Source organism: Anastrepha ludens, chromosome 3, assembly GCF_028408465.1.
Source record: "Anastrepha ludens isolate Willacy chromosome 3, idAnaLude1.1, whole genome shotgun sequence".
Taxonomy (NCBI): Eukaryota; Metazoa; Arthropoda; class Insecta; order Diptera; family Tephritidae; genus Anastrepha; species Anastrepha ludens.
In genome coordinates, this window is record NC_071499.1 from 4,047,906 (window position 1) to 4,060,822 (window position 12,917).

The window sequence follows — 12,917 nt, forward strand, 5'->3', positions numbered from 1 at the left end:
TTTAGCTGGTTGGTTTCTAAGATTTTAGGCCAGCTACAAAGATATGGTGCCGATCATAAAATCTCAGATGAACTCCCTCTCCAGTGCCTCATTATCTTTTATGTAAAGAGGGGCGCTAAAAGTTCAATCCATCTCTGATTGTCCGTTGGTTTTTATGATACAATCGAATAAATTTCGTCCTACAAATATCTTTCTCACCGTTCATCACCCATTTATTGCAATAATTATCTCAATTTAAAAAACTTAAGACATTTTTCTTTTAATGAAATATCTCCATTGTGACTCTGTTGAGGATTTTCAACAAGAGCATCTTAAATATTCTTCACTTAAATCGAAATTAAAGTCCGCCAGCCGATGTTTGCAATTCTTACTACAAAATCTCATATAACCGTTTACTGTGGCAATGTCCACAGCCGCAATGATCATTAATCAAAGTGAGGGCGCAAACGACTTGCCCATCATCACTGTATACAACAACTTTTGTCAGACAGTGTAGCATGAATGATTGCCCTGCATGCCACACCATCTATGGCGATCGTGCAGCAGCCAAGAGTATTTTCTCACTTCGACGGTATTGCATACCGCATTTATATTTATAATCAAATGAAAACAAAGAACGAAGGCGAGTAAAAATTTTTCTTGATCCTGCGCGCCTACATTTCATGCCCTTTCTCTGACTACCTACAGTACTAACCGCACAATCACACACATTGAAAATTTCATTACTTTTTGGCAACCGAATTGTGTCTCATTTCGAAGGCAATCACAATTCATCCGCATAGAAATTTATCTCACTTGGTCGCCCCTCAAAAAGTCTCTTCTGCGGCAACAATTCTTATGTTTCTTTATTTATTTTTTATCTGCAGTTATTTGCTTTGTAGTAATATTATAGAAATGTATTTGTTGTAAGTGAGAAAATTGTGATATGTGTGATGAGGCATCAAAATGAGAATTGCGTTTCGCGAGAGCGACATATTCAATTTAAAAGCCGTTGCGTCCAACCCCAAAGAATCACTTTGGTCGCTGTCACGTCGGAATTCACACGTTGCTGCAGGTCCTGCCGTCCGCCGTTAGTTTGGATTTAGTGTATTTAAGTAGTTGTTGTGTAAGTTCGCCCAACAGTCAACACAATCTCTTTACGGCCCACCTCGAGTGAACCTCCCGGACGCACAGTGGATATCGAATTACCGTTTTAATCAGTATTTTTACTTGTGTAACTTACAGTGGAAACTTCTAATCAGCCAAAATGTGTGATGAAGAAGCATCTGCTCTGGTCGTGGACAATGGCTCCGGTATGTGTAAGGCTGGCTTCGCCGGTGACGATGCTCCGCGTGCAGTATTTCCCTCGATAGTGGGCCGCCCACGTCATCAGGGTGTGATGGTCGGTATGGGTCAAAAGGATGCCTATGTCGGTGATGAGGCTCAAAGCAAACGTGGTATCCTCACCCTGAAGTATCCCATCGAGCACGGCATCATCACCAATTGGGATGACATGGAGAAAGTGTGGCATCATACATTTTACAACGAGTTGCGTGTGGCGCCTGAGGAGCACCCAGTTTTGCTCACTGAAGCACCACTGAATCCCAAAGCTAATCGCGAGAAGATGACCCAAATCATGTTTGAGACCTTCAACTCTCCCGCCATGTACGTCGCCATTCAAGCTGTGCTGTCACTATACGCCTCCGGCCGTACTACTGGTATTGTGCTGGACTCAGGCGACGGTGTCTCGCACACTGTGCCCATCTATGAAGGTTATGCTCTGCCACATGCCATACTGCGTCTGGATTTAGCTGGTCGCGACTTGACTGACTACCTCATGAAGATTTTGACGGAACGTGGCTACTCTTTCACCACCACGGCTGAGCGCGAAATTGTGCGTGACATTAAGGAGAAGCTGTGCTATGTCGCCCTGGACTTTGAGCAGGAAATGGCCACTGCCGCTGCCTCTTCATCTCTGGAGAAATCGTATGAGTTGCCTGATGGTCAGGTGATCACCATTGGCAACGAACGTTTCCGCACACCCGAAGCGCTCTTCCAACCCTCATTCTTGGGCATGGAATCGTGCGGTATCCACGAGACCGTCTACCAGTCAATCATGAAGTGCGATGTGGATATCAGAAAGGACTTGTACGCTAACAACGTACTGTCTGGTGGCACCACCATGTACCCAGGTAAGTGAAGCCTCTTTTTGTTACGCATACGTTGATGAAAGATGAAACTTAAATGAATTTACATGCAAATTCAGGTATTGCCGATCGTATGCAAAAGGAAATCACTGCCTTGGCTCCATCCACCATCAAAATTAAGATCATTGCCCCACCAGAGCGTAAATACTCCGTCTGGATTGGTGGCTCTATTCTCGCCTCTCTGTCCACCTTCCAGCAGATGTGGATCTCTAAACAAGAATATGATGAGTCCGGTCCCGGCATTGTGCACCGCAAGTGCTTCTAAGCAGTCGATGCAGTCAACCCACCTATGCCAGACACCAGCGCAAGTGAAGCGGCCCAAACGCTGGACTGGCCAACGTTGAGCTACAGTTCGCCAAGCCTCAACAGCTAGCGGCACTCATACATATATACACACATACATGAGAATGAATAGAAAATATAAAAAAGGAACATTAAACTCAAACCCACTCAAGGTCAATCCCTCGGTATTTCTCTGCCTTTTTCTCGCGATTCAATTTTCTTTGAATTTATTTTCTAGATTAATGCAGTATTCGTTTGTATGAACAGAAATAAATTTTATTTGCTCGCCAGAAAACAACAGCGAAGTCTCTTTACTTACTGAAGTTTCACTTAAAGAGGGGGACGCAGCCGGGTCGGCGGGCAATGGGGCACCACAACAATTAACCCAAACAACTTGGTGAGCTTACTAAGTAAGCAGGTTTCGGCTTTGAGACAAAAAAGTGGATGGAATTTCGTATGTAATTTTGTTGTTGTTTTGCTGTCAATAGTTGTGCTTTCATCGCCCATGCACATTCACCAATTCGCGAGATGTTTGCAACATTAAGCCATCGTCAAGCAGTGACATTTTAAAATTTACAATTGCAACTTTTAAGTGTTGCTTCTTATTTTTATCGGGCGAACGGGGTAATAAATGTTGCCAAACTTTGTACTTGATGGCTGCTTTTATGTGTAGGTCCAAAACAGCCCGAGTGCTCTCAGATGCTCGTGTATGAGCACACCACGAGCCCATAAAATGGTGATGTGCGTATTTGTGTAGTTGTTATTGTTGTATTGTTTGGTGTTTGTTATTTGGATGTTGTTATCCACGAGCGCCATTGATGGCTTCATAAATGCCACGGATGTGTTCTTTGCCACATTTATGTTGCTTCGTAAGCTTTTTGATGGATTTCAAGTTTTTTGTTTTTTTCTTTTGTTTTGTGATGAGTGGCACCCCTTCAAAGTATGTCCCCGTTGCCGATGGGGACCATCGAGTTCACAAGTTTAATTGGTTGGACACACTTTACGATAACAGTGTAACAGCGGGGCAGAATGGTTGACGAAGTATCCGAAATTTCTAAGAATTAATGCTGTCATTCACAACACTTACATTGCAACAAAATGTTGCCTTGCGCTACTTTATTTATGCGCACTGGAGCGAGAAGTTATTTATGCACTTAAATCATGGTTTATTAGAATCATGTCCTGAATAATGTTAATATAATTCAGTTTGACCTCACTACGTTGGGCTTTTTTAGAAAAGTAGGCGACTGTTACTCTATGCGCCGAATTTGTCTCAAAACTGGAGTAAGAATTGCATTGCATTTAAAGGCATGAGAAAAGTTTTTGCCTTGGAATAGTTGCAATGCCTGGTCTATAGGCAGTCAAAACTGTCCAATCTGGTATCGAAAATAAAAAAAACTTCAAATACTACAATATTTGCCAAACGAAGGACCGTGTCACAAAAGACAAAAGAAGCTGAGTGTAACGTCTGAAAAGGGAATGGGACCGCTTGCAGAATGAAAACGTGAAAAGTAGGGTATGTGAATAAGTTGTTTTTGCCTTTAAGTGGACGTCTAGTGCGCATATTTAAACGGGTAAACTCACAGAATATGGAGATCTAGAATCAATGCAAGCCTTATTTGGGTTCCGAGGCACAGAGATATTGAGGGAAACTGTATAGCTGATGAGCTAGTCAGAAAAGATACTGCTCTTCAACTGCTCAGTGATAAAAGCACTATTGGAATATCGTTGGACACGAGTAAATTATTAATCAAATACATTAAGGTTATGGAGAGATGAAGCCACATTCGTAGCCGCTAGGCTACTATGGCCGCAAATAGACAAGAAAAGGACAAAGGAATTGCTTAGTGTCTCAAGAGATGATATCTCGAAGGTCGTGGCTTGTATAACCGGTCATTGGCTATTCGGCAGACATTCCTCGAGACTAGGAGTTTTCTCCCATAAATATTGCAGAAGTTGCAGAGATGAGAAAGAGGAAGAAAGAGTTGAGCACTTCCTTTGCAATTTTTCAGCCTCTGCTTAAATCCGAGCAGGTTTTCTAGGTTAATATTTTTCAATTCTCTTACCGAACTGTCTGGCGTAGGGATGGGATCAATCCTGCGCTTCATAAGAGCCACAAAATGGTTCCACGAAGGAAAGTAAATAGGGTTCCCGTGCAGCACAGTGGTATCACAACGGACCTGTAAGGTCTAAGTGAGTTGGTCGTGCAAACTGACTACCACCATAATCTAACCTAATCTAGAATCAATGTCTGAAGGGTATTGGCAAATGACTGATGGGTCTGAACGGTATTGCATGGCTATCACCAGCTACAGAAGCCTATTGAGAGTGAATTTGAAAGGCAGGAGTACTAGGGCAGTCATGGGTAGCCATAAAGTATTTCGCATCTACATGAATGTAACTCAAATGGAGTCAAGAGTAGAACAGAGTTTAGTTAAGCCTCACGAGGTTCTCTATTGACTTTATGACCAGAAGTTTTAAAATATAATATAATATTATTTTCTCAGAGAACTTAGAACCGTTTTATTGTGGGTATTTGTTTCGAAAATCGCACCAGTTGAAATGGATTCATTGGATTGTTTTCCTTCGGTTTTCTTTCCTGATAGCTTCGACAGCACTATATATAGCGGTCATCTTGATAAAGCTACAAAAGTCAAATTGGTCACATTAGTCGTGACATTTAACCACAAACCGCCATTCTATTCAACAGCCCATCGAAATTGTTAAAATTTATTATCGAAATCAGAGGAAAAGTTAAGTCGCTTCGTAAATAAGCAAATTTGGCAGTGACGAGTGGCCGCCATTTAGAGCCGCCGTAGTCGAATGGGAGGGTGCGCGACTACCATTCAACAACCGAAGAAAAACGAGGCAGGAGGCAATGTGTAACCTGGGCAAACCACTGCTCGAAAGTCCCGAACAACTGTCTGGCTGAGACGTTAACAACCTAATATGGTTCATAAACTGCACATACTGGATAAAGTCACGGTAAAAATAATCATTAAACAAGTTGGTAGCGAGGATGCGGCAACAAGAAGGAGCGGAAGCGCCCGTTGGATTTTGGATGAATCACCACTTTGACCCACGAACCATTTAGAAGCGCCCGGATTTGAGTATCCGTGAATGAAACACTCTCCCGAAAAGTCACGGTTTGATGTGAGTTTTGGTCCGGTGGTATTATCGGTCTTTCCTTCTTCGAGCTTGTGAAAGGAGCTACGCTCACTGTCAATGACGGATAGTAAGATCTCCCAAGGATATTGTTTCAACAAAATGGTGCCCCTTCTTATGTTATATTTCATGACAAGCAATGAATTTATGTGAGGAGAAGTTAGAGCCATTTCGCGTGGCAGCGACATTCACTGAAATTTATTTTCTCTAATCCTTTCGAAAAAAAACAAACCTTTTATCGGGTTAACCAAACCAAATAGGAGTATATGGCATTTAAGTAGGTTAACTCGGTTAATTAAGTCTCCTATTCTAAACTTATTGAACTGGGGCATTTCTTCAATTAGATGAGTTCATTGCACAGCATTGCCATATTGTACAAAAAGTATCACATTTGGACGTAAACAGCTTTACTTAATCTGCCATCTCAGAAAATGAGTTAAGAAAAATTATCTACCAACCGCACTAAGGAAATGGAGTGTTTTTGTATCACGCACGCAAATTTATGAGTAGCGCAAGCGATTCGAATTGGGTAGCGAAACGTTTACTATGTAAGTTTAGGTCATTATATAGCGGCTACATTGAGAATGGGCGAACTACAATCTTCGACAAGCCGCTAAGATTCCTAAGGAGGGATTTGATGAGGAGCAATGAACTCTTCCCGCAGTTGGGTGAATCAGCCTTCTTTAAATTCTCTCTAGGACTTAAGTAAAATGGGCAATATTGTCTAAGTGCTTGGAAAATTTGCGGTCATCCACAATTCCACTCCTAGAAAACCTCGAAAAACGCGTAATTTCATTTCAAAAAATAATAAATCGTATCTGAAAATGATCGAAATGGAATTGGGCAGTTCTCGAACAGCTGTTTATTTATTTTTTTATTTATTTAATTATTAATTCAGAAACATAATGTTTACAGATAGACACAAACAAAGGTCTTATGACAAACATCCTATAAGTAAATTTTCAAAAGTAGACTTAGAGTAAGAATAATCATAGTCTAAGGAAGAATGATAAGCATTGAATTGAGCTGACGTCCTCCTAAAAGGAACATTCGTCCCTTAAATAGTTTTAGCAATACCCGCAAAAACCATTCATTACAACGTAAAATGAGTGAGGGAACACTAAAATGGATTTTATGGAGCAGATATCGACAATCCATTGAGCCCGCACAAATATCAAAGACAAAACATATCGAGAGCAGAACACGCTAAGAAGATTCCAAGTAAAGGGTGTTATTTTGAATAGGCCGCTATTTCGGTAGATGTCACTTTTGAAGCTGTCATTTTTTGATATTTGGCAAGTAGAAACTACGCCATTAATAAAAATGGAACGATAGACGCTTAAGCTTACTCACGCAATACAGAAATTGGTGACAAAATTCGAGCTGTTGGGACAAGTTAGTGATGTGAAGTGCACGTCGCTCAAGAACAGCTGAAAATATTGCTGTTGTAGCCGAAAGTGTTGAAGAAAACCCACGTTTGTCCATTCCTCATCGTTCTTTGGAATTAGGCATTCCACAAACGTCATTACACCGTATTTTGCATAAAGATTTGGGTCTTAAGGCTAATAAAGTCCAGTTAACACAAGAACTCAAACCGGCCGATCATCAACAACGTCGTGTCTTTGCTGATTGGGTCGTTGAAGTGTGATGAGGCCCATTTCCACCTCGGTGGCTTCGTCTACAAGCAAAATTGTCGGATCTGAGGCTCAGAAAATCCAAGAGTTATTGTTGAAAAGCCTCTCAACGTGTGACTGTTTGGTGCGGTTTATGGTCCGGCGGAGTCATTGGACCTTACATTTTCGAAAATGAAGCTGAAGAAAAAGTTACGGTGAATGGATTGCGCTATCGAGAGATGACTAACGATTTTTTATGGCCAGAATTGGATAGTACTGATCTGGACAACGTTTATTTTCAACAAGACGGCGCTACGTGCTACACAAGCAACGAACCCTTGGTTGAATATCAAAATAACACCTCTTATTGGAAAACCCTTTATATGAGATGTATAGTAAGCTACGATAGCGATAGGCCAGAGTGGGATCTATGACTTTCATCGAGCGCAAAGCAAAGAGCCCAAAAGCACTCTGAACAGAATCTAATCTATTAAAATAGACTGCGTGAAACGGTCTCAGCCCGAATATCTGGACCGAACTAAGGACGAGTACAACAGTTTAACTGTATAAGTTACTCAACTTCCCCTGGTGAAAGAATGAATCTTCTGGACAATTAATGTCATAATAGTTTTCCAAATCATCTGCATGTAGAAGAAAATCACAGGAATAATAGAAGCAAATATTGTTAATGAAGAGGACAAATAGTGAAGAGTCTAGGACACTACCTTGAGCGACACAAGAGGATGCAACAAAAAATAAGACGATACATTACCGGGTCAAACGTCACAGTGCCTATTATTAAGATAGCAAATTAACCACTTAATAAATTGAGAATGAAAACTGAAAACGTCAAGTTTAGCTATTAGTATTGGGGAGAGACCCTATCAAAAGCCGCCCTATCAAAAATCTGTATAAATTTAATCCATTCCGCCTTTGAAAGGTATCCAAACAATCCTCCGTAAAGGCAGCTAAATTCATTAACGTAAATTTGCCCCGAACAAACCCGTGGCGATTGGGACATAACAAATGTTAAACATAAAAATGGGATATAACAGAGGATATTTTGTCTTTGACGATGCACATAAATAATTTAGAAACTGTAGTTAGCTTAGAAATCCGCCTTATTTGGCCATGTTTAAGTCTTCCTAAGCAGAATTGATGATGGATAACTACAATAGACCGAATCCATTGGGTTGAAAATTTGTGTGTTGGCTTCTGACAAAAAGGCAACTATTTCTTACACTCACACACGTCATTCGGCATGCTGCACAGTGCGGCCGATTCCCGAAAAGCTGGCCAAAACTCAAAAAATTAAGTAATTGATTCTAAATTTCTTACTCGGGGGTTGTCGGGGTCGCTGATTACGAATTTGATCTTAAAATTTTGAAAATCCACCCCCTTCTACCCCTATTGGCTACCCCCTCACGTGAAATAGCGTATATTCTAGAACATAATCAAGATGCATGTAAATTTATATGTTTTCGGGGTCGCTGATTAGCAAGTGGTAGCAGCTGAATCTTGTTTTACTTTTTTGAGTAACCTTTAGTAGGTTTCAAAGCAGCATATGACGGCGTTGTATTACTATACAGTTTGAAAACTCAAATTTTATAAAAAAATTTGCAAAAAATGTATCTACGTATTGCTGCAGCTAAAAATTTTGTGTCGAGGTATTGATATGAACTAAAGATTTCTCGTATTTTACTAACCTTCCGAAGATGATTCCATTTGGTTTTGTTCAATTTACTCCATTACAAAATCTTTCAAATGTGTACAACTTTCACTATTCATCGACAGTAATACGATGCTCAAACGAAGGCCACGTTGCAACTGAAAATACAGAGGATACTTAGGGTACAGGACGTTGCTATGAACGGTTTTCACTACTCAAGGCATTACTGTAGCCAACCCAAAGACAAAAAAACTCTATCTAGAAACTTTTTTTTTCGACTTTTGGCCAGCTTTTTGGGAATCGGCCGCACTGTGTGCTGTGACTATTGTCTACTTCCGAAACTCTGACAACATCTACGACATCATTTTTGAAAACGTAGTTGTAGATAAGAAGGGTTATCCTGCAATCTGTGCCAATTACCGCGGGCCTAGCCTTCTAAATATCACCTATATATAAATCCCAGCAAGCGTATTGTGCGAAAGACAGAAGCCCACCATCAACCAACTGATTGGACGTTATCAGTGTGGCTTTAGACCTGGAAAATCTACCATCGGCCAAATATTTACAATGCGCCAAAGCTTGGAAAATACCCATGAAAGGAGAATCGACACACACCACCTTTTCGTCGACTTCAACAGTACGAAATGGAATAACCTATATGCCACCATGTCTGAATTTGGTATCCCCGAAAAACTAATACGGCTATGGTCTATACCAGCAGCGCCGTCAGAATTGGGCAGGACCTCTCCGAACCGTTTTATAATATACCAAACGAGGTTTCAGACAGGGTAACTCGCTGTCGTGTGACTTCTTTAACCAGATGTTGGAGAGGGTCGTACAAGCCCCAGAACCTAATCGCTCAGGCACAATATTTTATAAGAGCGTACAATTGTTGGCGTATGCCGATGATATCGACATCATTGACCTTAACAACCGCGCTGTTAGTTCTGCCTTCTCCAAACTGGATAAAGAGGCAAAGTGAATGGGTCTGGTGGTGAACGGAGGACAAAACGAAGTACCTCCTGTTATCAAAGAAACAGTCGGCGCTCTCGCGTATCAGCACCCACGTCACTGTTGACAGTTATGATTACGAGGTTGTAAAAGACTTCGTTTATTTAGGAACCAGCATAAACACCGATAACAATGTCAGCCTTGAATCCAATGTACAATCCCTCTTGCTAGCAACTGCTACTTTGGACTAAGTAGGCAACTGAGCCGCAAAGTCCTCTCTCGATGAACAAAAGTAACACTCTAACCTATGGCGCAGAACCGTGGACGATGACAACATTCGATGAAGCGATGCTTGAAGTGTTTGAGAGAAAGATTCTGTGCAAGATTTTTGGACCTTCGCACGATGGCAACGGCGAATATCACAGGCGATGGAACGATGAGCTGTATGAGCTTTACGACAACACAGACATCGCGCAGCGAATAAAGATCCAGGGGCTACGTTGGCTGGGGCATGTCGTCCGAATGGATACAAAGGCTCCGGCTCTGGAAATATGCTATGCGATACCGGCTAGTGTTAGCAGAGGTAGAGGAAGGCCTCCTCTGCGTTCGAAAAATCGGGTGGAGAAGGACTTGGCTTCACTTGGTGTGTCCATTTGGCGCCGGTTAGCTCGGGAAAGAAACGACTGGTGCGCTTTGTTAAACGCGTAAGTGGTTATCGCCCCAATTAAAAAGAAGAAGTTGTATATTAGATATCTCGTTTCACAACTTCGAAAAGCATGAGAAGTATCATATAGAAGCCGAAAACGAATACATAGCTCAATAAGAAATTGTGTTTTTACGTATTTGTAAACGGCTCCGTGATTATAAAGTTTTGAACCTTATTTTTAATTTGAAGCTATTAAAAGAAAATATATCTAAAATGCGAGCTAATTTCTGTGAACAGCTTTTAACGGTTGCGGCTTTGTAATATCCTCCAGATATAAAGTTCGCCAACAACAAAAGCAACGCATGTGAGCGAGATGCGCTGCATCGATGTAAGTTTAGCGATGGTTTAATGTGCAGGTCATGAAGAGAAATTTGGAGGATCTATGAAATTCTGGCAACGCAAAATAATCGCTACAAAACTGTAACAAATGCTATAAAGGCTGCAACGCAAAGCCGAAAAGGAAAATAAAGATATACAACAATAATAGCTGCAACTACAGCGAAACACATCAGCATAAAGCAAAGAAAGAAGCAAATTTGAAAACGCTTTTTTACGCTAATTGTTTTTCCAGAGTTTAATGCAAACTTTTTATTTTTATTGAACCATTAAAACGCATTTTTACAGCAACGACTACGGCGGCATCAAGGACTTGTACACATATGTGAGTGTATGCACTTGTACACCAGCACCAACAACAACACGGGAAATGGCCAAGCTGAGAGCAAGCGAATAGCAGCTCAACGAGCATAGCCAAACATGCCAGCGAATACAGGTTGATGGTCCATTAAAGACAAAGATTTGAAAAATTACAACACAAGCAAGCGCATTCCGCGGGCGAAGGTGCCAGGGGGCAGTGCGGTGAGTATTCTAGAGACAAGTCCAGCACGGAGCGATGGCTGGAAAGGGTAACTCCAGCATATCCCAGTCATATCCCTAAGCAGTGAGCGGTAAGTAAGCAACTAAGAGCGCAAAAAAAGCAGCCAAACTAGAAGCAACCGGATGGAGAAGGGGGATGGTGGTGGCGCCATTGGCAGTAACTAAGGAGCGTCAGGAGCGTAAAGTGCACAACAAAGTTGTAAAACTGTTTCATTTCTTTATTTTTAGTATTACATTTTTTATATTTTTTTTTTCATTTTTTGTTTTGCTTATTTTAGTATTTTGTAGTTATGGTTTTCTTAATTTTTCGGAGGGAGCGCCACAGGAGCGCGCCACTACAGCAGGCAGGCGCACCACTGCTGCTAAAGTAGTCAAAAATTCAAAGAGCCGCTCCACAAACGTCAAACCGTTAACGCAGTGTACCGTTAGCCGCCGTTCAGCGGAGCGTACAGCGCTTAAACTTGTGCGTCCGCATGTAAGTGCAATAAATGCTTTGAATTGGGTTGCAAGTGGGTGCGGGGCCGAGTTAGTGGCGAAGGACGCTACGCCGCCTGGGGCCATAAAAAGGGGAATACATTCTTTACTAGCGGCAAAGATGTCGAATATTGAGTTATGCGCGTTGTTTTGCGTTGTTTCAGCAATATAACGGTAATAACCGAATCGTTACAAACGCGTAAGCAGCAAACGCACACGCTCATATACAACTAAAGAAACTTATTTATTTAGTAAGCAAAGAAGGTGCCACCTTGCGCGAAGGACGCCCCCCAGCGCGGAGGCGAGTAGAGAATTCCAGCGCATAGTTGGGGGCTGAATGCTGTCCCCTCTGCGACCACTAAACTGTAAGCGCCGTATTTTGGCACTGGGTGGGCGATGAAGGCGGCTTGTGGTGCACTCCTAGCCAACTTTCTTCGATAAATTTTTCGTGCTTTCACCACTCAGTTCACTGATAAAGCTCTTCGGAAGCGCAAGCAAGACAAGTTGGGGGGAAGCGGGCTCGGGGTAGCGCTGCTGCTACGGCCGTAAGGTCATGAATTTGCCATTTTACAGCCTCATATTTTTCTTAAGCGCATATCCGCCACCGTCTTTTGTTGGCACTGTTGTTGCTGCTGTTTTTGTTGTTACCCCAGCGCCACCCTAGGAATAACAACGCTTAAACTTTTTAGTGTTGTCATTAAATTTTTCGTGTAAGTAGCGGTAAGCAGCAAATACTATCGGCGGGAGTGGGGATGGGCGAGTATGGATATGGTTGGGGAAGCTGAAGTGGTACTGCCTTGCAGGCGACGGGGTGGTTGCTGCGAGGTCCATCAAAATGCGCTACCGTCTCTGCCTTTTCTGCCGTTCCCCTGTACAGCTACCGCTCTCACTTACACAGTTAGAGCAGCCACAAAACACTGTTGTTGTTGCTGCTTTGTTTTTCATTTTGTTGTTGTCTTAGATTTTAATATCTCTTTCGACATCCAACTGAAACA

General features: G+C 41.9%; 1 protein-coding gene across 1 annotated transcript; it reads left to right on the forward strand.

The window, feature by feature from the left end:
- The first annotated feature begins 995 nt into the window (after positions 1-995).
- LOC128856877 (actin-5, muscle-specific) lies at positions 996-2,782 on the forward strand. Its single transcript, XM_054092295.1, has 3 exons — positions 996-1,105; positions 1,225-2,171; positions 2,246-2,782. The coding sequence occupies exons 2-3, from the start codon at positions 1,247-1,249 to the stop codon at positions 2,449-2,451; spliced, it is 1,131 nt and encodes a 376-aa protein (XP_053948270.1). The 5' UTR covers positions 996-1,105; positions 1,225-1,246; the 3' UTR covers positions 2,452-2,782.
- The last annotated feature ends 10,135 nt before the right edge of the window (positions 2,783-12,917 follow it).

Bases quoted from the DNA above. Each gene is read 5' to 3' on its own strand.
- LOC128856877 (XM_054092295.1), top strand. From the start codon at position 1,247: ATGTGTGATGAAGAAGCATCTGCTCTGGTCGTGGACAATGGCTCCGGT. The intron at 2,172-2,245 runs GTAAGTGAAGCC...ATGCAAATTCAG, and splicing joins TGGCACCACCATGTACCCAG to GTATTGCCGATCGTATGCAA.